General features: G+C 38.6%; 5 protein-coding genes across 5 annotated transcripts; 4 read left to right on the top strand and 1 right to left on the bottom strand.

The window, feature by feature from the left end:
• The first annotated feature begins 395 nt into the window (after positions 1-395).
• On the top strand, positions 396-9,011 carry LOC141824420 (pyridoxine/pyridoxamine 5'-phosphate oxidase 1, chloroplastic). Its single transcript, XM_074711704.1, has 13 exons — positions 396-782; positions 852-890; positions 1,955-2,122; positions 2,197-2,302; positions 4,815-4,981; positions 5,100-5,342; positions 5,525-5,613; positions 5,710-5,760; positions 5,891-5,981; positions 6,858-6,962; positions 7,052-7,122; positions 8,559-8,654; positions 8,736-9,011. Exons 1-13 carry the CDS (start codon positions 396-398, stop codon positions 8,800-8,802), a joined length of 1,680 nt encoding a protein of 559 aa, XP_074567805.1. The 3' UTR covers positions 8,803-9,011.
• Positions 9,012-9,655: 644 nt separating this feature from the next.
• On the top strand, positions 9,656-11,946 carry LOC141823417 (protein DETOXIFICATION 27-like). The gene is made up of 8 exons (XM_074710695.1): positions 9,656-9,937; positions 10,005-10,546; positions 10,623-10,709; positions 10,789-10,845; positions 11,070-11,308; positions 11,381-11,499; positions 11,592-11,678; positions 11,745-11,946. Exons 1-8 carry the CDS (start codon positions 9,662-9,664, stop codon positions 11,790-11,792), a joined length of 1,455 nt encoding a protein of 484 aa, XP_074566796.1. The 5' UTR covers positions 9,656-9,661; the 3' UTR covers positions 11,793-11,946.
• A 148-nt stretch (positions 11,947-12,094) lies between these two features.
• On the top strand, positions 12,095-14,526 carry LOC141823418 (small ribosomal subunit protein eS6). Its single transcript, XM_074710697.1, has 6 exons — positions 12,095-12,206; positions 12,317-12,381; positions 13,501-13,558; positions 13,634-13,742; positions 13,818-14,090; positions 14,167-14,526. Exons 1-6 carry the CDS (start codon positions 12,201-12,203, stop codon positions 14,403-14,405), a joined length of 750 nt encoding a protein of 249 aa, XP_074566798.1. The 5' UTR covers positions 12,095-12,200; the 3' UTR covers positions 14,406-14,526.
• A 1,580-nt stretch (positions 14,527-16,106) lies between these two features.
• On the top strand, positions 16,107-22,363 carry LOC141823416 (LRR receptor kinase SERK2-like). Its single transcript, XM_074710694.1, has 12 exons — positions 16,107-16,304; positions 17,000-17,109; positions 18,701-18,830; positions 19,054-19,125; positions 19,375-19,518; positions 19,593-19,664; positions 20,216-20,281; positions 20,380-20,453; positions 20,560-20,700; positions 20,875-21,216; positions 21,352-21,740; positions 21,922-22,363. The coding sequence occupies exons 2-12, from the start codon at positions 17,034-17,036 to the stop codon at positions 22,237-22,239; spliced, it is 1,824 nt and encodes a 607-aa protein (XP_074566795.1). The 5' UTR covers positions 16,107-16,304; positions 17,000-17,033; the 3' UTR covers positions 22,240-22,363.
• LOC141823419 (signal peptidase complex-like protein DTM1) lies at positions 22,344-25,055 on the bottom strand. The gene is made up of 2 exons (XM_074710698.1): positions 24,717-25,055; positions 22,344-22,787 (listed from the first exon to the last, which is right to left on the bottom strand). The coding sequence occupies exons 1-2, from the start codon at positions 24,944-24,946 to the stop codon at positions 22,700-22,702; spliced, it is 318 nt and encodes a 105-aa protein (XP_074566799.1). The 5' UTR covers positions 24,947-25,055; the 3' UTR covers positions 22,344-22,699.
• Positions 25,056-25,187: the final 132 nt, after the last annotated feature.

Genomic DNA, 25,187 nt, shown 5'->3' with positions numbered 1-25,187 from the left:
CATAATAAGAGGAAAGCACGGTTAGAAATTGATTTTCTTAATTATTTTATTTTATAAAGTAAATTATCATAACATTAATTTCTCAACAGTAAAAATTCATTCAAATGAAAATTTATTTTACTAATATATTCAATTTGGCACTAAAATTTTCAATTAACTAAAAAATGCACTTAACGTTTCATATTATAAAAATTTAAAAAATTTATGAGGTTGAAATCTTTGGATTTATTTCTATTTTTTTTATTTATTTTGATGATTAATAAAAAATTTTATAGAAAGAAAATTAATTAAATAATAAAATTAAATATTTGGATTATTAAAATAATAATAAATAAATAAAAGAAATAAAGGCTGAAAGGGGTATTTTGAAAAATTAGGTGATTGATTTGGAAGAAATGCTATCCAACCTCAAGCGCTGCGGTATGCGATCCCTTCTCTTCCACTCCTCGCTCCTCTGCCCTCCCACTCTCACCGCCGCCACCGCCGCCACCGCCGCCGCCGCCACCGCCACCGCCGCTGCAGTCGACTCCGCCGTTTCGATTCTTCCCCCAAACATCCTTCGTCGCCCGCTTCCACTTCTCCCCGCCTCTTCCTTCAGGGGCTTAAAAAGAGGGCCGGCATCACCGATCGCTGCCTTCTCCCCTTCCTCTTCCTTCCTCCGCCTTTCGTCTTCCGCAAGTTCAATGGCGGATCAAGCCGTGTCGTATCTCTCGCAGAGAGAGGCGGCCGAGGTCGACGAGATCCTCATGGGCCCGCTGGGATTCAGCGTCGATCAGTTGATGGTCTGAGTTGTTTTCATCTCCTCGCTTGTTGGTTTTTTTTCCCCTTCTGAAATGTTAATCTATTGTTAGGAATTGGCCGGGTTGAGCGTTGCTACTGCGATAGCGGAGGTACCCTTCTTTAGATTTTTTATGGGTTAAGGTTTTGACATATTAGGCTTTTCCATTTCATGTTTATCATTGATGCTGTAAGAAAAATTGATATCTCTGGAAAGATGGGAATGTTTTGATAGAAGGCATATCTTGTACATCCATTGCAGATGCAATGTTTAAAGATGAAAACCTGTAAAAATGTTGAGCCTACTAGTGCATATTTTGAAGGGGCAGGCTATCCTAGTTAGGATATTCGTGTGTTAAGCACTTAAGTTCTTGATGTGCTTTACTAGTTAGCTTGAGTTCAAACCCTCTGTTAGCAAATAACATGAATAAATAAAAGAACTATGCATTCTTTCTCTATTTAACTCAGTTAGAAGTATGACCTCAAACTCTCTTTAACTCGCCTTTGCCACAGTGATTCATTGTAGACAAGTGCCCATGTAAATCCTGAAGAAAACACTTGGTCACTGGGAACTGATATACTCGGACTTACCTCTTCTTGCTTGCTTTGGTCACCTAGGTGGGCAGTGTGCCTTTTAATCGACATTTCATTGGGTGATGTATGTTTAAATTGGAAATATGCATTGTAAGTGGATGAAAGGCAAAATGTCTTGGGAGTAGTAATAGTAGTTGCAGCAGTGATAAGATTGCTGCTTCTAATTACTTTACATGACATTTTATTCAGTTGATGCTGCTTCTTTTCTTATACCAATTCCTTCTTCAAGTGTTTCCTCCATTGAATTCCTAATGTGCTTAAATATTGACCGATTATAACTTATTCCACCCCGATTAGCAATTATCAATATCTTTTAGTTATCAACAAATACAAGGATATGAGCCAACATATGTTAGGGTTGTATAATGGAGAGAGTCTGCATTTTTCTTCTTTTCTCTTATATAAGGTTAGATCATATTCTCTCAGATACTCTATTGGTTTTTGCCTTAGGTAAGCAACTTTGATTATTCGTTTGGTCACATGTGAAGGATACATGATCTATGATTTTGGACCTCAATGCTTACATTCCCTGGTTATTTTAGAAGGGTGAAACAAGATGTTTATGATGCTAATATTTTTATAGGTCTATAAATCAAGTGAATATAGTCGCATCCTTGCTATATGTGGTCCAGGAAATAATGGCGGTGATGGTCTTGTAGCTGCTCGTCATCTCCATCATTTTGGATATCAGCCCTTTATATGCTATCCTAAACGTACACCAAAAACACTGTATAATGGTCTTGTTACCCAGGTACAGTTCACTGCTTTCTTTAACTTGGTGTTGCAATTGATAAGAGTCGCTAACTACATTGGGCCATGTTGCAGCTCGAATCACTATCTATTCCTTTCTTGTCTATCAATGACCTGCCTCAACACTTAGCAGAAAAATTTGACCTTATTGTCGATGCAATGTTTGGATTCTCATTTAATGGTAATATAACTCCCTCATTGGACAATTTTTTTATGCTTTAAATAAACAGAGAAAAAAGTATAAACCTGATGTTGGAGGCATCATTTTTTTTATTTACAAGTCAGCATTATATGATGAGGTAAATTGTTTTGAAAGGGCTCTCCTTACATTGCTTATGTGGCTGCATAGACTTATTCAGTGAGGGACCACATTACGTTAATGATGGTTTTAAATATCAAGGTGTGCTGGGCTAAGGGGTGAAATACCTCGTTCCGTGTGTCGAGTGACATGCGAAAAGCTCTGAAACAATTGATATGCCAATAGATAAGCGAAACATCATGTTGCGAGTATCTTTCGTGGAAGCTTCATAGTGAGAAACTCCAAATAACATGGCTAGCGTCTTCCATGGGAAGCTCTGAATCATTCACATATCAAAATCATTTCAATTGCATCACGAGGGTCCTCAGAATCGCATTGCAAGCGCTCTCCTCGTTGGAATCACATCGTGAATGCCTTCCTCCTCGGAATTGCAATGTGAGTGCCCTCCTCCACAAAAATCCTAGTTTACTCTACCTCCTCTAGCATTGGCTTGCAAGGGAGATGCCTAGGCGTGCGTGTGTTGCAACTCGTGTTTCTCTAGTGCCGATGATGTCTCTTCCAAGTATATTTCCTTAATTCCTTTTACTCTTCTTCTACTTCTTCCTCCTCTTCTTCTTTTTTTCTCATTCTCCTGCTGCTTCTTAGTGGAGCGATTGACACCTTTTGTTAGCATGGGATGAAATGACACGAAATAGTTTTGTTCCAACTAGGGACCGAAATCCTAACTCAAAATGAGATTTTAAACCCATATCAACTTATGGTTGCATAAGGGTTATTCAAGTGAAACCAATCCCTAGCTTGTTAAAATTTGAATCATATCTTAGTGTTTTATATTTATTTGACTAAACTAGGTTTTCCGAATAAACTAACAAGGAGTAAATTCTATGTATTATGTAGTTTGATGTTTGAACTTTCTTTTATATGGATTGTGTTGGTCAGTTGCATGCATTGTCATAGGATATGTACTATTTGTTATATCCATCAAGATTAGATTCATATATGAAATATTTTATATTTAATTATTGATGGCTCTTTATGATTAATTTATTTGTTAAATGATGGATGTATAGATTTGCTTATATGACTGCTTAGAATGATTATATTGATATATTATATAGTTGATGTAAACTTATATATTTCATGACACATACATGATGTTATATTTCATAGGTACACCATAAATTTGCAGCATGTATTATACAGTGGATCAACATCATATTCCATAGGTACACCTTTTTAAAGACCTTGATAAGGTCAACTGCCAACAAACGTCTCCATGATTCTGCAACATCGTGCAACACTATGACATGAGAAAAATACTCTACAAATTTACACATCTTAATTTCTTTTCTTTTCTTGGACAACCTTACCTTATTTTTAATTGTCATTCAGCTTTTGCAAGTCTTTTGAAGTCTTGCTAATTGATCCATGACAGAGGACTTCTCCATCTATCTTCTGTGGTGTCAGATCACACCATGATAAATTTTTGTGACCAAATATTTAATTGGGAAGAAGAAAGAAAAAGTGATAGAAGCTCATAAAAGGAAATTTTGTGAGATGATCGGAAACTTTATGTTCCCACATGTTACTAAAAGACAAAAGAATTTATGATTTTGTTTTAGCTTTTTTCTCATTGTTCATTGCTTCACCTTAGTATCATTGACTGTAAGGTTCAAAATCTCGACTCGTGCTGAAGTTTTAGTCTTTGGCTAGAACAATACTGTTTCGGTATTGTGCTAATGTTTTGATGCATGATGCCGGTAATGGATTGGAATTGAAGAAGGAAAGTGATGAACTATAAGGAGACATTTTTAGCATGATTTTAAATCTTGTATCATACCGGACGAAACAGTCGAAACATATCATTATGGTAAATTGCCGAAATTTGATATCACTCAACACAGACAATGTTTCCTTTCTTTGATTCATCTTCTTTAACCTCCAATTTGTCACCGACGTCATGCATTGGAGCATCGGCACGATACTAGAACAATATCTTTCCAATCAAAGAATAAAACTATGGTACGGTTCAAGATTTTAAACCTTGGTTCTAAGTGGTATCAAATTTCGTTGAGTTACCAGAATGATACATTTGTCATGGTACGAGATTGCAAACCATGATTGACTACAATATATTTTCAAAGATTTTTGCCCAATAATAAATATATCATGCTTGTATGGATCGGTAAGGACATAAATGATAGTGTTTGATATTTTCTCAATTACGTTCAAAGAGATTTTGACAATATAACTACTCAATCTCAATTCTTAATCCAAAACCAGTTTTAGTTAATCAATTTTTATGGGTTGATTTATTATTATATTTTTCTATACTATACAAATGCTTATTAAATGAAACTAAAGCATCCATAAGTACCTGTTGGTTACCTACCTTGTTTCCAGGTACTAACAGTGTAATTAACTGTCCAAATAGGTCAACCAAGACCGCCTTTTGACGATCTTATTCAGAGGCTTGTATCTTTAAGGCATGACGACTATGTTTCCAAGAGATCACCTCCGATTGTTTCAATCGATATTCCTTCTGGTTGGCATGTTGAGGAAGGTGACATCACTGGTGAAGGCCTTAAACCTGACATGCTGGTTAGTCAGTTGGAATTTTGGTTGTTTTATGCTTCAAAAATTGATAGTGGATTGTGCATGAATGAATGTCTTGTATCATTGTTATTAATTTACAACTAAATTAAATGTGCATACCTAGGTTTCCTTAACTGCTCCAAAGCTCTGTGCCAAAAAGTTTGTTGGTCCTCACCACTTTCTTGGTGGTAGATTTGTTCCTCCATCCATCTCCAGTAAGTACAAATTCTGTCTTCCTAAATACCCAGGCACTTCAATGTGTGTCAGAATTGGAAAACCACCATCAGTTGACATTGCATCACTCAGAGAGAACTATATTTCTCCTGAACTTCTTGAGGACCAAGTGGTACCTGACCCTGTCGATCAGGTATGTTTCTTTGAAGTTGAAAAATACATTTAATATAAGATTCTTTAGGTAGGTTATTTTTCTCCTTAAATATTAGATTTTTGTTTGATCTTTATTTCCAAATTGCTATTGGTCTAAAATTCATCTAACATGATAAATGATGTAATGCACTATACTGATATTCTACTATGACAATATGCTAGTTCCTTAAATGGTTTGATGAAGCAGTTGCTGCTGGTTTGCGTGAGCCAAATGCTATGACTTTGTCAACTTGTGATCGTGAAGGAAAACCGTGTGTACTTGTCCATTTATTTTATTCACAAAATGCCAGTTCACAACATAGTAACTTCACTTTCTTATATTACTATTTGAATTGTCTTCTCTGTAGTTCATCTCGGGTAGTCTTGCTAAAAGGAGCTGACAAGCACGGATTTGTGTGGTTAGTAACATGTAATTAACTGTTTGGAAGCTGATTGCTGACTCAAAATTTGCTGTTCTGTTAACAGTGATATAGTTTATCTATGATTCTAATGTTGATAGCTCACTCATGGTCCCCTTTGCTTATTCAGGTATACCAATTATGAAAGCCGAAAAGCACATGAATTATCTGAAAATCCTCATGCTTCACTTCTTTTCTATTGGAATCAGCTAAACCGCCAGGTCATTATTTTGTAGGTTGTTTTGCATACCTGATCTGTTGAAGAAAGAACCCTATCAATATGGCAGGAATAATTTTCTTTTAAACTGACTACTCCTGGTACAACTTAAAATTTACACTTCTCCATTTGTGTTAAAATTGGGGATATTGATTAGCAGTTCTATTATGTTGAGTTGAATCAACAGGAAAGATTTAATCTTTAGATTATAATCATCTCAAATACTACTTTATAATTTACATGCATCTAAAAAGTTGCTATTATAAGCATTAATGATTTACTATGCTCAAACCATCTTGAGTTTTGATTAGTCTTTGTTGTGGATAACTCACATAGTTTCTGACTAATGTGTGGCGAGCACTGCTCATGATATTTCTTCAATAAAAAAAATATAATATTTACCATCCCTTGATTTGCTTGCTAAGTTGAAGTGAAAATTTCTGTTATGCTTTGAGTTCTAATGAAACAAGTCATGAGTCCCAACTATTTGGGGCTCAGCCACATGAATCTTATTCTGTAATTGAATTTCTTCCTTGGTTAATTATGGATTGAAATGAATCGTCTCATGTTTTTTTCTGACATGTTTTTCTCAAGTGACTTTAAACTGTAATTATATAAGGTAGACTCCTATATATTGCTTTAGAGAAGGGATTTTTTTAGCCATTACTTTTTCTGATGTGATTCTTGCTTTTTGAACTTGACATTTAGTTACTACAGGATTAGAACATAGACATACTTTTCTCAGTCAACTATAGATTCAAGTATTATCTATATGCAGTTTGAAAATCTGATGTTTTGCAAAAACAAAAAACATTTATATCGAAAAGGAGACACTTCATCTGGTTGGATTCATATCACAAGTTGTTTATCATATTTGCAGGTTAGAGTTGAAGGAACTGTTGAAAAGGTTTCTAGAGAGGAGTCTGAGCAATATTTCCATAGTCGTCCTCGAGGAAGTCAACTTGGAGCAATTGTCAGCAAGCAGGTATGGTCTGTTTATCTTTATTTTTTTTCATGCATGGCAATAGAAAACTATATTTTGACGAGGCAGACATGTTATGCATGTTTCACCAGAGTACTGTGATCATTGGAAGGCACGTGCTTGCTGATGCCTACAAGGAACTAGAGGAAAGATATGCTGATGGGTTAGTGTAACAGCATTGCTTTCCATATTATGTTTTTTTCACCTGAATATATATTTGTTTATTTTGAGAATTTATGTGATTGTGGCGCTTGCTTCTGTCAATTTCTAATCTGATAGTATGATACATGCTCATAGTGTGATTGGAGACGGTAGTTATCATTGATTTTGTGAGTTTGCTTTAGGCTTATGCTTCTACATTTTGAATTCTAAGGTGCAGTCTCTATTGAAATTGGCGATAATAAGGTATCTTTGTTTTTTAATCAGCTTTCATCAATTCTTCATTTGCATGGCATACAAAAGTATCATTGAAGTTTGTGAATATCTAGAGATCTCTTTTGTTTTTCCATGCACCTTTCCCACGGAATGGAGCCTTCATTACTTTATCTCGGTGATATCATTGTTCCACTTTGTGGTTCTATCCAACATAGTAACCCATTTTTAGCATTCCGATCTTAGCTTTCTTTTCAATTTAGCTATCTTCGATCGTGTACCCATATCTCTTCTACATGTGTTTCTTGCACATTGAGGTGCACTTATGTGAACTCAGAATTGAGGTGCTGTTTTTTTATCCTACCACATCAATCTTCATAGGATACACCAAACAAAAATATGGATTGACTAAACTACTTGACCTGGCATTAAGTCGACTTGAACTTGACATCAGACTGGACTCCAAATAAATGTAAACCAGTCACAAAAATGTTTGTATAGACATAGAGCTAATTGTCAGCCATCTATTGTCACTGGCAGCTGAACAAGCATTCACCACCGGTCATTGCCAGCTGTCGACCACCATCACTGCCTTTCCGACATGGGACAGAAAGGAGGTTAGAGAAGAAGGATATAGATGAAAATTTCCATTTCCTCCTGCTCCCTTGTCCAAGTAAACAACTTTTGATCCTCCTCTCCCTTTCCTTTGCTACCTTTACTTTTCTCCTCGATCTTGGTCTCTCCAAGTATAGTCTTATGCCTGTGAAAAATTAGAGTATCAGAACATGTGACTTAGCTTTTCTCAACTGGAACTTTATGCTTTTCGTTGCATTGATTTGTGGCTTTCTGCTTTAATCTTAGAATGATATACAAAAACAATGGAGCATGCCCATAAAATAGAACATGCTGTTGTTGCATTTCCCTTTTTGTTCTCCCTTCAACTTGCGTTGCCTTGTATTATTCATAATCTAGTAAGAAGTTGCACTATGGGTCTTGAGTCGGTGTGGTACTCCACGCCCCAAAATGTTTATTCTGATTTTTCACTGTCTTTTCAGTTTGATCATATATCTTCCTATAGCTCATCTAACATCGGTTTACCTGTGTTTTAATCTGCTAATCTTTTTAACAAGTTAATCCTAGCTTTACTATTTGAATTGTAATTGAAACCAATGAAAAGGGTTAGAACACCTCATTGGATGCTTACAATTTGTTCTTTGCTCCTGATAGATCCATGATCCCTATGCCCGAGTTCTGGGGAGGCTACAGACTGAAGCCGACCAGGTTTGAGTTTTGGCAAGGCCAACCTTCTCGTCTTCATGATCGGTAGGCTCATCTCCCAAGAAGTACCTCAAATCGATTTGGAGGTTTGTTAACTTGTTTTTGGGTTTGATTTTGATTTTGCAGGCTGCAATATTCACTTAGGGCAGTTAATGGAAATGAATTATGGCACATCGAAAGGTTGTCCCCATGACTAGAATCTATTTTAGCCTCTGCGTTGTAATAATGCAAGAATTTTGTATGAAAGCAGCACATTTCCCAGGCCTTCGACCACCAAACTCGCTTCCATTCATCCAAAAACAAACATGTCACTCGAATCATGCCAACATAAACATGTGAGTGTGTGGTTCCACTAATCTCTTGTTCTCTTGGGGTTATTGATTTCATTCGTCGATTAATTTTTAGATATTTTTGTTTCATCCAAATCGGATCCAAATTTTTTAATTTATTTTCTTCTTCCATAGATGATTATGAGATCGATCGTGTCCGGAATCGTTAGGATGGTTTTCGGATTCTATTTTTGATAGTAGAAGAGAACAAAACTATCGGTCAGTAGGCAACAATATATGTCGGGTAAAGAAGGGCTAAGAAGAGTTGATGTAGCCTCATTAATAGGTGGGCCTAGATAGAAGCAGCGGAGGGTCAGGTATTATAACATGGGCTGTAGCCTTAAAAAATTAGAATGATAGTATTTTTATTTTTATTTTAATTAAAATAGTATTTTTTAAAAAATAAAATAAAATAATATATTTTTCATCTTGAAAATATTTTTTTAAATTCTCTTATAACATAGGAAAAAATTATTCAAATTTAATCTAAATTAATAAAAATATTTAAAAAAAGTAATTATGTTAATTGAGAAAAATTTTAAATAATGTATATAAAATTTAAAATTTATTTTTCAACGTCAATGTGGACGTGGCAATGAAAGAAACTGCCACGTCAATCATGCCTATCCTTCGTCCTCGGTAGCCACATCTCAACTCGTCCTCCATTAAAATGCAGGTCGAAACAGAGGGCAGCGAAGAAGCGACGCAGGGAAGAGGCAGAGCATGTCCACCGGCGCCGGAGTTGAGGTGCAAGTCGCTCTTCTCCATGGAGGCGAGGGCGTCGTCGATAAAGGCCCAGATTCGGAGGACCTGGCTCGGCGGACGTGGGTTGAGTCCAAGAAGCTCTGGCGGATCGTCGGCCCGGCCATCCTCAACCGCGTCTCCGCCGCCACCATGAACGCTATCACCCACGCCTTCGCCGGGCACCTCGGCGACCTGGAGCTCGCCTCCATGTCCATCGCCAACAGCGTCGTCGTCGGCTTCAACTTCGGCCTCATGGTACGGCCAATCACGTACGTCGTTTCATATTGAATTTGTACGGTGTTTAATTTTCTCGAGAGCGCAGCTGGGCATGGCGAGCGCCCTCGAAACGCTCTGCGGCCAAGCCTTCGGCGCGAAGAAGCTCCCGATGCTCGGCGTCTACATGCAGCGCTCCTGGATCGTGCTGATCCTCTGCGCCACCCTGATGCTCCCCATGTACTTCTTCGCCACCCCGCTGCTGGTCCTCCTCGGCCAGCCGCCGGAGCTGGCGGAGCAGGCCGGCACGGTGTCCCTCTGGTTCATCCCGCTCCACTTCTCCTTCGCCTTCCTCTTCCCCCTGCAGCGCTTCCTCCAGTGCCAGCTCAAGAACTCCATCAACGCCGTGGTCGCCGCCATCGCCCTCGCCGTGCACGTCCTCGTCACCTGGCTCTTCGTCTTCAAGCTCAAGCTCGGCCTGATCGGGATCACCGTCACGCTCAACTTCTCCTGGTGGGCGTCCGTGATCTGCCTATACCTCTACGTCACCTGCGGAGGCTGCACCGACACATGGAAGGGCTTCTCCGGCGAGGCCTTTTCCGGCCTCTGGGACTTCGTCAAGCTCTCGGCTGCTTCCGGCGTCATGCTCTGGTCAGCTCCCACTCACTGAAACTCCCTCTCCATGAAAAAAAAAATCCAATCTTTTGCTCGAATTCTTCCGCTGCAGCTTGGAGAATTGGTACTACCGGATTCTGATCGTGCTGTCCGGGAATCTGGAAGAAGGCGAGGTCGCATTGGACGCCATCTCGATCTGGTAAGTGACGAAGAAGACGACGACGACGAGTGATCGAAGAACTGGAATAAAGAATAACTTTTTCTTGATTGGCGTGCAGCATGAGCATCAACGGGTGGGAGCTGATGATTCCATTGGCATTCTTTGCAGGAACAGGGTACGTGAACATGTTTTGATTCTTTTAGATAAAGTTGGTGCACATTTATGATCAAACCTAATCAGTGATGCATGAAACTGTAAAAAAAGAGAAGAAAGTGGATTGAGTGACGATCGTTGTCAGGATCATTGTTCTCTTTTTCAGATTAATGGCCATCTCTTTCAATGATTCACATGTAGCTTTAGACTTATCCACCCAAATGACACCTCTTCAACTTCATGAAGAGTGCGAGTGGCCAACGAGCTCGGAGCCGGGAACGGCAAAGCCGCAAGGTTCGCCACCATCGTCTCCGTCGCAAACTCCTCCCTGATCGGCTTCTTCTTCGGCGTCCTCCTCATGGCCCTCCACGACAAGTTCGCCCTCATCTACTCGTCCAGCCCCACCGTCCTCCAAGCCGTCGACGACATGTCCATCCTCCTCGCCTTCACGATCGTCCTCAACAGCGTCCAGCCCGTTCTCTCCGGTGATCAACTGTTCTACCACTCACATATATACACAATGACCTATAACTTACTCTACTCCCTTTGATTTACAGGCGTTGCAGTTGGATCAGGATGGCAAGCCATGGTGGCGTACATCAACATAGGGACGTACTACTTGATAGGGCTTCCTGTAGGGCTCGCCATGTGCTGGCTCTTCAAGCTCGGGGTCGCTGTAGGTCTCCTTCTGCCCTCTTCCATACGCTAAACTTGCATTGCCAGTTGCATGTTTATCTAATTAATGCATGCCTGTGACGCATGGCGAAGGGCATTTGGGCTGGGATGATCGGAGGAACTGCTGTTCAGACAGTGATTCTGGCTGCGATCACCATTAGATGCGACTGGGACAAGGAGGTGAGGATTCGTTTGTTGTTGTTCTTTGAGAATGGAGTGGGTTTCTGAGTTGCTTTGGTGTTGCAGGCTCTGATGGCGAGGGCTCGCATGGAGGAAGAAGATCTCCTCAAGTAAACGCACACGAGGGGCTCAAGTAAACACGACGGAGAAGATCATTAGCGATCTAATTTCGGATTATCGATATTTTATTTTGTTGTTAATTAAGGCTCTGTTTACTTGGAAGAAGAGCTGACGAAAATAAATAAAATAAAATAAAATATTTTAATAATTTTGTAAATTTAAAATGGATAAAATAAAAATTAGAATAACTGGGGTTTGGGCGACTGAAGAACCAACGGTCCAGATCCTCGCTTAATGCCACGTATCGAATAAACGGTCCAGATCCTTCAACTCGTTACTATAAAAGGTGAAGAGGAGAAAGATGGAAAACCCTACCGGCGGAGTTTGCTTCCAGATCGGCTTTCGTTTTATCGCCTTTTCGCGTTCGCTTCGTCGAGGCGGCGGGGGGTTCCGTGATCCGAGATGAAGGTATTACGCAAGCATTTGATTGATCTGCAACATAGTTTTTCAGGCCATTCGTTCGATTCGGCTTGGGCTCATTGTCGTTTTGGTTTTGTTTTGTTTTTTTGTTTTTCAAGTTCAACATCGCGAATCCAACTACGGGGTGCCAGAAGAAGCTCGAGATAGATGACGACCAGAAGCTGTATGCCATTACAACAACTAAGTGTTTTGATTGCTATTTTCTGTTTTATATTTCCCGTAGTTGCTTTTGATCACTTGCTTAGTTGCGCACGCCATGGTAATGTGCGGGAAAACCAACCATGGTAGTGGTTTTCTCAAGATATGAACAATTAACAAGATCTGTCACTCACTAAATATCCGTCGACATTGGATTCTTGGTTGCAAAGATCATAATAGGTCTATCATAATTATGCAGAGAAATGACATTAGAAAGTCTTCATGAGTTAACGGAAAAAGTTTACTTGAGGTTTGTTCAAGGGTACTGGCTTGGATTATGTGCCATGTCCTTCTGTTGCAGAGAATCTTCATATTTCAGGCTGGGAATTCTCTTCATAAAAGTTTGCAGCATGAGAACAAAAATTGTAGTAGTCCTATCAAGATGATACAATGAAATAATAGAATAAATTTTCATTAGTCGATAGAAAAAAATCAATCATTTATATGAGATTCACTTGAGTATAACTTTAAGCATGCACGTAGTCTGATGACATTAGCCAGTATGGTTATTTTTGCAAGGCATAATAGGGATTATTGAACTTTTTTGAAGTTCATCTGGTAAGATTGTTGAAGTTAAGAAGAACATCTCGTACACATAATCGTACACATAATCAATGATCTTTGACTAAGCTGAGCTTGTTGGTTATTACAGTTATTTGGTTGTTAGCTTATAGTAAGGTACCATGTCATGCTATTCTGTTGCAGAGCATCTTCATATGTTTTAGGTTGGAAATCTTAGAAACAAAATTTCTCCCTAAGAAACTGACCTTTGTAAAAAACAAAATTATCTGAAGTTTTATATCTATGAACATTTTTCCTTATTTAGGTAAACATGCACTGGAGGAATTCTCTATAGTTCATTTGGTACATTATTGACAGTTTGCTTGTGGAAATCATTTTTGAGTTCTGTCTGGATTCAACAGTAGTATAGTATTGCTCAAACAGAAGAATGAAATAAATATGTAGTGAATTATCTGAAATTATTCAATTTTTATGAGGATAGAGTCTTCTATTTTACTTGTTTCCATTCTCCTATGATCTCTGTATGCCAAATTTAGCCACAATGCTCATAATTGCTGTGCAGTCGGGCGTTTTTCGACAAGAGGATCTCTCAGGAAGTTAGTGGGGATGCTCTTGGTGAGGTATGTGTTCTGGGGAGAATTCCAAACACGCAAACTGTTATAAGATCGATCATATAAGCTTTGTTTCTTTTCCAGGAGTTTAAAGGATATGTTTTCAAGATCATGGGAGGGTGCGATAAACAAGGTTTTCCTATGAAGCAAGGAGTTCTTACTACTGGGCGTGTCCGCTTACTGCTTCACAGAGGTAATAGCTTGGTCTTTGCTACCAGTTGGATTATACTCTCTTTGGTTCCTGAATTATGAGCTGAATTGCAAAAAGGTACACCTTGCTTCCGCGGATACGGCCGGCGTAACGGAGAGCGCCGGAGGAAATCCGTTCGGGGTTGCATTGTCAGCCCTGATCTCTCAGTTTTAAACTTAGTCATAGTGAAGAAGGGCGAGAATGATCTTCCAGGACTGACTGATATTGAGAAACCAAGAATGAGGGGACCTAAGAGAGCCTCCAAAATCCGCAAACTATTCAACTTATCGAAAGAGGACGACGTTCGCAAATATGTTAACACATACCGCAGAACCTTCACTACCAAAACTGGTTCAATTTCTGGTTTTAGTTTAACAACATGAAGTTCTTCTTTCAATATAGTCTCAAAGTTCTTGGGCTCCGGCAGGTAAGAAACGCAGCAAGGCGCCCAAGATTCAGCGACTGGTGACTCCACTGACGTTGCAGCGGAAGCGTGCTAGGATCTCGGAGAAGAAGAAGAGGATCGCGAAGGCGAAATCGGAAGCAGCCGAGTACCAGAAGCTGCTTGCCTCCAGGCTCAAGGAGCAGCGGGATCGCCGGAGCGAGAGCCTGGCCAAGAGAAGGTCCAAGCTCTCCGCTGCCTCGAAGCCATCCGTCTCAGCCTAGAGACTGTTTTCTGATCGACCTGTGTGATTTTGTTGGCTTTGATGAACATTCTTTTTCGTTTAATTTTTTTTTTGTTTGAATCTGCACGGACAGTATGATCAAAGTGAAGACTGTGGTAGAAGGGAAGTGATACCGAATGGCACGAATCAAAGAACAAACGGAAGAACAGTGAAACCTAGATCACAAAACGGAAGAGAAACTAGGATTTGTAGAGTTTTGGAACAAGTACCTCTCATGGCCGGTGGTGTCCCAGATCTGGGCCTTGTCGCTCTTGTGCTGGATGACGAGCGTCCTCGTCTGGAGCTCTACTCCGATTGTGGCCTTGGAGTCGAGGGTGAACTCGTTGCACGCGAATCGCGTGAGGATCTGTGACTTCCCCACCGCCGAGTCCCCGATCAGCACCACCTTGAACACGTAGTTGATCTTGTCTGCCGCCGCCCGCCATTCCTGCCGCCGCTGCCACTCGTCGGATAACAGAGCCTCACAAGCGCGACCAAGGCGTGTGATCCGATCGCTCCCGAGGTTGGCGTCCGCAAGGGGCGAATCAAAAAGCCATCGGGGGACAAAGCGACCGCCTACTTGCCCAGTTCAATATCGTACCCATTAAGCTACCGCTCCATTGATTGGCTAGTAGCGTCAGCCTGGAGCGGGTATTTCTTGAGTGATATGTAGCCTGCCTAGGCTTTGCCTGGCTGCTGAACCTCCTTTCTCCTCGATCCACATAGACAAAATGTAAGACTGATGCCAACAGTTCAGAAGATCACTGGGCAAAAGCACTTTTATGTTTTAGAAAAGTGATACGTTATATAAAAAATATAATATGAAATTTAATATGACATACTCAATTGCATAAATATGAATTTCACTGTATAGATATGAGATCTACTGCATAAAGTGGGTTATGTTGAATTTTATGTTATATTTTTCATGTAATGTTTCATTGCTTTACTTTTCATTAATGTTTGAAATCTTCTTTAAAAACACTTCAAATATGTCTTGAAAATATAAATATAAATATTTTTATTTTTTTTTTATAATTGAGTTATTTAATTTTTAGGATTCCATTAATTATGAAGATGATGGATTGAATTTTATAAATTTTTTATCAATCAATGAAAGCTCAAGAATGCTCAAATGAATCCTTAGGAAGACTCAATATCATAAATTTTTTTAAATTCTTTAAGTGGGAGTGTGGATGAAATTTAAATTCTTATTATCCTTTATTATTTTTTAATTTTAAGAGAATTACCCTCTTTAAAGAGAATTCTCTTTAAATATAAGTGCGGGAGATCAATCATATGACCTTTTGCCACATGGCCCACGTCTATGATCAACCTAATCTAGTTGGGTTTGAGTTGTACGTAATTATTTGAGTTGGACTTTACTTTTATTATAATTTTATTTATATTTAAATAAATTTTATTTTATTATTATGGATTGAATGGTGTTTTCATAATTTAATTTTTACCTACAATTATAATAAAAAATATGAATATCTATTTTATTTTCATTTTTTTATTTTGAAAAGTAAAATTAAAAAATATATAAATCAAACAAGGCCTGTGGGCTATGGCAGACCGGTCCAATCAGAAGGCCCAAGGCCCACTAAATGCCCTCCCCCCACATCAGTGCAGTCAGCGACGTTGACTCGTCAGTCGCCGCTATGGCGATGGCCATGGATTCTGGAGCCAAAGGCCAGACTATTCGTGGAATAATCGCTGAGGTTGCTTCCACACAACATTTTCCAAGCTTGACGAAGCAAAAAAGCAAACTTTTTTCGTCCTGGTTTTCTTTCTCCGCTTTCTTTGACTCTGCTGTATGCGCCTTGCGAATCTTTCCTCTGTTCACCTCAAGCCAGGTCTCTGCAATTCTTGAACAAAAGGTTCAATTTTTTTTCAGGTAAAAGCCACTTGAAGTTTTCTTTGGATGGATACTTGAAGTTCTCTTTAATGGATGTGATGAATATTTTTTTTTTCTGCTTTAGGCATCGTTTGGTATTTACTTATGAGATTTTATGGAACCAATTATTGTTTCATGGAAAGTCTTTGGGCAGCTAAAATCTGTGGGAGATACATTTGTGTGTATTTTTTTTGGTTTATCCTGAGTTTGATTCTGGAATGAGATAAACATGTTTGAGAAATTGCGTTAAAGAAGGGTTTTTTAATTGAAAGGGCAAAAAGTTTTGATGAATATCATTGCTAGTGGAAACCTTTGGAGAATCAATTGCATAGAGCATGCTATCAAGTTGATTTTTCTTTTTAATTACCTACATTCTCCATTTATTAGTTTTTTGGGTTCAACACATCTTTTACTAGTTTCTTTTTCTGTCAATTTGTTTTCTTTTCTGAGGTGGCTTTTATCAATTTATTCGCATGTGAAAGTTGTTTGATGTTCCTGTATTGCGAGATAACTAATATGTAGATCTGTTTGTTGGGACCTGATTGTCTCAATTAGAGTAGAAAGTAAAGAGGGAGACTATTATTACTACTTTTGATAAGAATTCCGGCTAGAATATTCAGCCGTCCGCTGACCTTCGTCAAATTGGTTTTTGATAGAGCAATCTAAATGATAGTCCCTGTTCCTTTTGTCTCTAGTGTTCTTCATGCCTGTTGAATTAAAAGCTGAAGGATGGATGCAAAAGTGAAGTTGGTCTTGCTGTTATTTTTTGCCTCTCTTTATTCTTCTCTTGCATCTGGGAATGAAGGTAAGTTTGTTAACCTTAACCTTTTTATGTTATATGGTAATAACTCAGAAAGCTTTGGTCCTTGTTGCTGCTGCTTTATTTCTAAGAAAAATGTTAGCTTTGCCTAAGCCTCATGTATGTTCAGTGACTAATGCTGAATGGTTTAACCTATTTTCATCTTTCATTTATAATTATTTGGGCATTATAACCAATGCTCAGGGACTATTGCCTATACCTATTTTCATCTTTAGTTCATGGTCTGACACTCATCTGTTTCTAGTTAATTGACGAACTCCCATAGTCCTCCACTACTCCTGCAAAAGCCAAAACCCTAGGTTGGCTAATTCACAGAAGCAAACTACAACACAAGTTTTCTCAATCGCAGGAAGAGAACAACCAACAATTTGTGTACCTTACTTGGAACTCAAGACAGAAACATCCACTCATATATTCTGTAGAGCTAGAGAACAATATGCAATTGTAGCAAATTATTCAAAGGTCCCACTAAATATGTTGTCTCGGTGATGGAACACCCTCAACAACCATCTGATGTGCATTCTAATGTTGTTCAGACAAGAGGGCTTAGTCAGAATGACACACTTGAATATTTCAAGGCCGGACTCCATTAACTTAGTTCATAAAGGTGTCTAATCTTTGGAATGATTAGGCTTGTACATATTTCCTATTTTATTCTTGATATAAAGGGTAGGCTATTGGCTTTTGTTTCCCCTCAAAAGAATCTCAACAGTTTCAGCAGTCGTACTCTGAAATCTAAAATTTTGTTCAGCATTTACTTTAATATTCCCTTCATATAGACCCCTCGATTATATAAATATCTATCTCCATTTCATCTTGATATATGAGACTTGTTGAGCTACATAACTAGTAGGTAGTTATTTTGGCCACAGGCTCCACTCCACTTTAAATCACATTGAGTAAAATAATCAACAAGGGTTTTAGTGGGAGCCTCATGATTCATCCACTTTAGTGCAACTGACATTTGTAGTCTGGAAACATAGATCTTGTTCAGCATTTTTCTTTGATATTTACTTTTTTGGTTTCCTGTTTACTGTATGGAGATGAATTTTACTTTCTTACTCTATATACAATTCACGGCCAGACAACTTCGGCTCAAGTAGTTTAAGTGGGCTAACTTTACATGCCATTTCAAGTTCACAATCAGACAATTGGTATGGTTTCAAAGTTAAATAAGGGGACAAATTTCCAGCCATCGCACAAGATAATTACTCCTTGCCTTCAACTCTATGAGCATAGGAGACAGAAATGGTGCTTTGATATTCTAGCTAAATCCCATGAACTATCTTCATTGATATCGTACGTGGACCTAATGTATTCTTGGAGGCAATATGCAATACTTCAACTCATTGGAAACTTGCATAAACTTCTGTAGTCATATCTGAAGAAATAGTAATACTTCGATTCATTTGTGGAGATCTAGTATTCTGGTTAATGTTTGCTTGTATGCTACCATGAACCCGGTACCCTGATTGTTTTAGAAAATGATTACAGAAAGGATAAAAGATATGTTGTCAGAGCTATCAATTTCATCGTACCTCTACAACACTGCATAATAATTACTGAATTTCAACAGTTGGAGTTCTTATTGATGTAAAGACAGCCCTTCAAGATGTTGATAACCAGCTTGCTTCTTGGATAAGCAATCAAGTTTCTCCATGTAATTGGGTCTTCGTGAAGTGTTCCGGCGATCTTGTTCAGGAATTGTAAGTTAAATTAGTTTAGTAGTTATTGTTGTTGCTATACTTGTATTTGAATCTCATAAGCATTTCCGACTGCTAAGCCTCAAGTTCATCTTCTATTCCTTTACCTTGTGGTTGCCTATCTGGCATCACATATATGATTTACTTCTTCCATACTTAGTTCTAAGTTTGTACAAGAGCTATCGGGGGGTTTAATACTACATTTTCCTCATTGAAATAATTCCAGGGCACTATATGCTATGGGATTCAATGGAACTTTGTCTCCGAGACTTGGAGAGCTTACCGGTCTTCAAACATTGTAAGTAGTAGTAGATCTGAAAAACAAATAAGCATTTAGTATTACAAGCTATTGGATTTTTTTAATAAAAAAATTGAATTGTTTATTGCATTGCATTAGCTGTATGCTAGTTCATACATTTCCTTCTTCTCTTTATGGTAGTGATGTTGGTATCGGTATCGCCCTGAGAATGTAATACAATAATAAAGTATCTTCCACATCTTTGTGTAAATTTAGGATTTGACATTACATATGGCACCATACATGCAGGACTCTGTCAGGTAACCATATATCTGGTTCTGTTCCTGAAGAGCTAGGAAACTTGTCAAGTTTGAGAAGCTTAGCATTGCAGAATAATCGACTAAATGGGACCATACCAGATTCTCTTGGAAATCTAACAGCGCTCCGATTGATGTATGCATAAACTTACACTCTTCATTCTTATCTAGCTCCATGGATATTTTCTCTTCATTTGCTTACAAATGCAGGGATTTAAGTGGGAATGCTTTAAGCGGTAACCTTCCTGATTCTCTTTCGAACCTATCAAACTTAAGCGATATGTAAGTATAAATTCTCCTTCACCTGATAGGAGATAAGTGACCATTTTGTTCATAAATCAAGCTTAAATACACAAAAAATAAAGGAGGAATTACAGTCTTCCCCTAGATGCTACAGCTGAGCTTGTTTTATTTTTCTAGTTTTTCCTCCTCAAGTTTCAAAACTGGTGTTTTTCCCCTTGTATTTTCCAAAAATTTATCGTTTTGTCCCTGAGCCGTCCATTATTAGGGTTCCAACTATTAAATCACACTTGTCGTGCACATGTTGGTTTCCATGCGCCTAGTGGGAATAAGCCAGTAACCTAGTTGAAGCTGCTGCCTCAAACTATGAATTGAATGTGTTGTTTTCAGAATTTAAGGGAACAAAGTGCAATATCGAACATTTTTATTTCTTCGTATATGTAAACTACTTGTTCAGTATCAGTATGTATCGTACATGAAGTCAAAATGTATTGTAGTTCATGTTTCAACAGATTGTACTCGTAATTTACGTATCCAAAGTCGTAGTCTGCTATATCTTCTAACTAGTTACAAAATTGGCCTTATATTTGCAGTAACCTTGCTTACAACAATCTCACCGGTGACATACCCACGAATCTACTTCATGTTTCAAGATATAAGTAGGCATACCTTATTTACCGTTGCGATTACTTATGTCTCTTGGAAAAAGAGAATTGTGATGCTAGAGCATTGATTTGCTCTATGTTCTTCTTTGCAGTTTCACAGGTAATAGGCTTAATTGTGGCACAAACACCTCGAATAGTTGCACAAACAACATAACTAATCGAGGAGGTACGACATATTTAATTAAGATTCTGAAACATTTGAGTGTATTTTTGGTTTCTCATTCCTAATATTCATTTGTATCACATGTTGGGGAAACATTGTATTGTATTAGAAGCATCTAATAATTCAAAGAGAGGACTCGTTATCGGAAGTATTGGAGGAGGAATAATAGGACTCCTACTCGTATGCGGTTTACTTCTTCTATGGAGAAGGAAGAAGCATTATCGACATGATACTTTTGTCGATGTTCCAGGTATTTTCTATATAATGTTTAAGGTCAGCTATAGTTAAGAATGTTTTGTTTCTTCAGTTTACACCATGTTACTTAGCCCTTTGAACTCTTGAACTCTAATGATTGTTCTAGACGGATATCGTAAGTTCCTTTGTCTGATATCGATACAAATTGGAATGATGTTGGATTATGTAGGTGAATCAGACCACAAAATTGCATTTGGACAACTGAAGAGGTTCACTTGGCGAGAACTAAAAATCGCAACAGACGACTTCGCTGAAAAAAATGTTCTTGGTGAGGGAGGTTTTGGGAAGGTATACAGAGGAGTGCTCTCAGATAACTCTGAAGTCGCCATAAAGAGGTTGACTGATTACGAAAGTCGCGCAGGGGAAGATGCATTTCTATCTGAAGTTGAATTGATAAGTGTTGCTGTTCACAAAAATCTTTTAAGGTTGATCGGCTTCTGTACGATACCCACAGAGCGGCTTCTAGTTTATCCTTATATGAAAAATCTGAGTGTCGCCTACCGTTTACGAGGTAGCGATCTCTTCGAACTCATTTCATTGCTTTAAACTCATTACAATGCTTGTTATCCTATGATTTTTCGATAAGAGTAACATAATTCGATGATTTTTCGTTCTGAACTCAATGGTGCTGCTGCAAATTTTGCAGAACTAAAACCCGGTGAGGCAGCGTTAGATTGGCCGACGAGGAAGAAAGTGGCCATGGGCACAGCACATGGTCTGGAGTACCTTCATGAGCATTGCAACCCGAAGATCATTCATCGAGATGTCAAGGCCGCAAACATCTTACTCGATGAGAATTTTGAAGCAGTCGTCGGAGACTTTGGCTTGGTCAAGTTGATGGATGTTAGGAAAACTTCTGTAACGACTCGAATTCGAGGGACTATGGGCCATATCGCACCCGAATATCTGTCTACCGGCAAGTCCTCGAGCAAGACTGATGTTTTTGGTTACGGAATCATGCTTCTTGAGCTCATCACTGGCCAACGCGCCATCGACCTTTCACTCTTCGAGGGAGAAATTTTGTTGCTCGATAAGGTATATACGATTCGTTTTCAATTACACCTTTCTTCTTGTTCAAGTTCTGATACAAAGTAAAGTAATAGAATTCCCACAAACAAACTACTACTTCTCTACATATTTACTTTCTAAGTATCAATGTCTAACCTTTAAGCAACTGCTCGATGATCGACTCTCTCGGTTTCTTATCCTTGTGAAGGTCAAGAAACTTTCGCGGGAACAACAACTCGACACCATCATCGACCGCAACCTCAACAAGGACGACTACAACATTGAGGAAGTCGAAAAGTTAATTCAAGTTGCACTTCTTTGCACACAGCAATCACCGGAAGCTCGTCCAACAATGTCGGATGTAATTCGAATGCTAGAAGGCGAAGGCTTAACCGATCGATGGGAACAGTTGCAACTAATCGAAGTTAGTCAGAAGCAGGAGTACGAAAGGATACAAAAGCGATTGATTTGGGATGATAATTCATCGTATAACCAAGAAGCTATTGAGTTGTCTGCGGCAAGGTGATGAGCCTTCCTTAACTTCTAGGTTTCCTTATTGTGAAAGACACGAATAAGACATGCTAGATCCATACTTATTGTTCTTCGTTTACCCTTTTCGATAGATCAATATTCAAAAGTAACAAAAGTAACTACCGATCTCCAAACAGAATTCACCAGTGTGCCATGATATACAACAAACAGCATATAAATTCTCATACTAACACATGAACAAACAAGAAATTTGCTATATAGTTACATTCTTTGCAAATTAAAACAAGCCTAAAGCATCTACTTGTCCTCTGTGCACAAAATCAACATGGTTCCACAACTCGAGTTCGCGAGTGCTGTGTGAGACGTATCGACAACAACATTATCTGATCATACAATACTTCCTTAGAAGCCGGAAGGTACACAATCTGAAGAAGAAGAGGGAACAAGCCTAAGCATCAAACTGGCATTAAGGGAGACAAAGCTCAAGAGCTGGGCTAGCTTGATATGAACATCCACCATTTGTAAAGACCAAAGCTATAGATCAGGGTGAGCATGGTCACCCTTAGAGGATAAAGTTTAAATCTGCATTAGGGAAACAATATGTCAAACATTATTTCGGTATCATTTAGTTGAAGGATAAAAAAGGTAATTGAACTGTAAAAAAGAATCTAGAGTATAGATTACAGATTCTCAAGTATTCCTTAATCTCCTCAAAAGATCTATGGTCCTGTTTATCCAACTAGTTTAGGTTTACTACGTAGGTATATTCTTTCTCCATTGAACTCTATGCAAAACTCTATCCAAGGGATATAACCTTAGTAGTATCTAAATTAACTATATTAGTTTTTTATTACATTAATTCAAATTTTCTTTCATATCTCTCTAGAATCTACACACTCATTTTCTTTTATTCTATCAGTTATTCGAGCTATACTTAATTGCTTAATTCCAACAAGATATTAGTATATTTTTTCTTTTTTAATTTTATCCATTCTAGAATTTTTCACGCATTAATCTTAACATTCATATCTTTGCAACTTGAATATTATTATGTTGCTTCCTAATAATCTAAAACTCCAATTCACATAATTTAGCGAATTGTACCATAATGTAATATGAATGATGCTTTTGAACCTCAGAAACACAGATCATATAAGAATTCAGAACATGGTAGTCTAGATTGTACCTCAATGTTATAGGATTTTCTTTAAATCCTCAAAGCACACAGATCATAAAAGATTCTCGACCACGGTAGTCCAGATTGTGTTCCCAACCATAGAATTTTATGATCCAAGCTAACTTTAACATGCCAAATGCCAAGTAAATCTAAATTGGCACAGGAACTTACAAACCTACAATCTGATCATATCTACTTACCATTTCTACAATCCAAACCTACATATGATAATCTATACATATCAAATATAGATCTATAATATTTTAATCAAATTGTTAGATTTTACGATCCTACGATCCAAACCTATGGGTCTATTCTCATTCCTAGATAGGATCTCGATCAAATAACCTTGCTCTATAAGCTCTAATCTTTTTTTAGTGAGCCAATAGGGCCTATTAGGCTAGTTATCTCTTAGACACAACATAAGTCCTTTTTTTTTAGTTTTTTTGGATGGTTTTAGCATTATGAGTTAATCACGACTACATATTTCTCAAAGTGCAACATTCCACAGCTTAGGATTTGGAGGTTGTGAGAAACTAAGAGACACTTAAATAAGAGGGTTTCTTCTCAAAGAGTTTTTTTGTGTCTAATAAGGGCTAGTGGTGAGGTTTTCCACTTTTCACCATCAGTGTTGAGGTAAAGCGAACTTAGAGGTCTTTTGCAAAAGGTGTGAACATTATTTCCATGATTTTCATTATACCTTTGGTGTCATATTATATAGACTTGAATTATCTCTGTAAAGTTAAACCTATGTCTTTCTTTGAATTTTTGCGCCACTCTACTAAGGGGGATTGAGATTTTACCATGTGACTTTGTGCATGAAGCTATTCTTCATTTTACATGCATCAAATTTGGATTTCTAAGTATGTGATTTGAGAAGCAAGGCAAGTGATACTAAGGCAATCTCCAACCTCATCCAGCAGTATCAGAGCACTTGTATTCTCAAGAATTGGTTTTGTTCTACTTAATAGATGTTTCTTCCTCTTCTTTTACTAATCTAAACTCTTCAAGTGTTTTCAGCACTAATGAAATGCATGGAACTCCCTACTCAGGTGAAACACACATAAACTAGATTATCTTCCATTGCTGGGTTGGTTACTAACCATGCTCCTAGAACAAGTTCACACAATTCTAGAGGACTTCTACTACACCATGATGCAGCATTTCTAGTTTCCAATTAATCTACCTATGGTTCTCAAAATTCATTCAGTATCGGGCATGAAGATCTTGAGCTAAGAACAACTGGATCGACAAGAACAATGAATCAAAGTCCGTCACTGAATCCATTAGAGTAGGAATGAAAAAGCACAAAGATTTCGAGGAAGGAGCAGAACCTCCAGTTGCCGGAGTCGGCGTCGTTCCTCCGAACGGTCATGGGCTTGAACCACTCAGAGAAGTCCCGATCGAAGAACTCCCAGTCGGGCAGGAGGATCCCGCCGATCCCTACGATCCCGTAGGCGTATGTTCCGAGCATCTTCTTGACGGACCAGGTACAGATACCGACGACAGCCATCAGCGCCGCGAGCGACAAAAGGCTCGTCTGCAGCGCCGTTTCACGCCTCATCTCAGCCCTCACCGTAGCCCTAGAAGCAGTAGAACGGGAGGAGAAAGAGGAGGCGGCGACGGCGCGGCGACGGCGGCGGAGAGAAGAGACGAGGTTTGGGGGCGGCCATGGACGGTAGAAATGCGCGTGCGAAAGGGGCGTCGTTGTCGCGTGTCGCCGCCATTGGAAGCGTCGCAACTGCCCGCACTGCAGGTTGGAAAAGATCCCCTGCAAAGTCTCTTTCAAAAAACTAATCCAATTC

Source organism: Curcuma longa, chromosome 3, assembly GCF_044706935.1.
Source record: "Curcuma longa cultivar G26 ecotype Majalengka, Jawa Barat chromosome 3, ITB_CL_G26_1.1, whole genome shotgun sequence".
NCBI lineage: Eukaryota > Viridiplantae > Streptophyta > Magnoliopsida > Zingiberales > Zingiberaceae > Curcuma > Curcuma longa.
The sequence above is the reverse complement of the archived record's forward strand: the minus strand, read 5'-3'. Positions and strand labels throughout refer to the sequence as shown.

Coding starts and splice junctions, on each gene's coding strand:
- LOC141823418 (XM_074710697.1), top strand. Junction 13,743..13,817: donor CCGCTTACTGCTTCACAGAG/GTAATAGCTTGG, acceptor AATTGCAAAAAG/GTACACCTTGCTTCCGCGGA. Junction 14,091..14,166: donor AACCTTCACTACCAAAACTG/GTTCAATTTCTG, acceptor GGGCTCCGGCAG/GTAAGAAACGCAGCAAGGCG.
- LOC141823417 (XM_074710695.1), top strand. CDS start 9,662: ATGTCCACCGGCGCCGGAGTTGAGGTGCAAGTCGCTCTTCTCCATGGA. Junction 9,938..10,004: donor GCTTCAACTTCGGCCTCATG/GTACGGCCAATC, acceptor TCGAGAGCGCAG/CTGGGCATGGCGAGCGCCCT. Junction 11,309..11,380: donor CGTCCAGCCCGTTCTCTCCG/GTGATCAACTGT, acceptor TTTGATTTACAG/GCGTTGCAGTTGGATCAGGA.
- LOC141823416 (XM_074710694.1), top strand. CDS start 17,034: ATGGATGCAAAAGTGAAGTTGGTCTTGCTGTTATTTTTTGCCTCTCTT. Junction 20,454..20,559: donor CAACATAACTAATCGAGGAG/GTACGACATATT, acceptor GTATTGTATTAG/AAGCATCTAATAATTCAAAG. Junction 21,741..21,921: donor AAATTTTGTTGCTCGATAAG/GTATATACGATT, acceptor ATCCTTGTGAAG/GTCAAGAAACTTTCGCGGGA.
- LOC141823419 (XM_074710698.1), bottom strand. CDS start 24,946: ATGAGGCGTGAAACGGCGCTGCAGACGAGCCTTTTGTCGCTCGCGGCG. Junction 22,788..24,716: donor GCCGACTCCGGCAACTGGAG/GTTCTGCTCCTT, acceptor TCCCTAATGCAG/ATTTAAACTTTATCCTCTAA.
- LOC141824420 (XM_074711704.1), top strand. CDS start 396: ATGCTATCCAACCTCAAGCGCTGCGGTATGCGATCCCTTCTCTTCCAC. Junction 783..851: donor TCAGCGTCGATCAGTTGATG/GTCTGAGTTGTT, acceptor ATCTATTGTTAG/GAATTGGCCGGGTTGAGCGT. Junction 2,303..4,814: donor GTTTGGATTCTCATTTAATG/GTAATATAACTC, acceptor CTGTCCAAATAG/GTCAACCAAGACCGCCTTTT.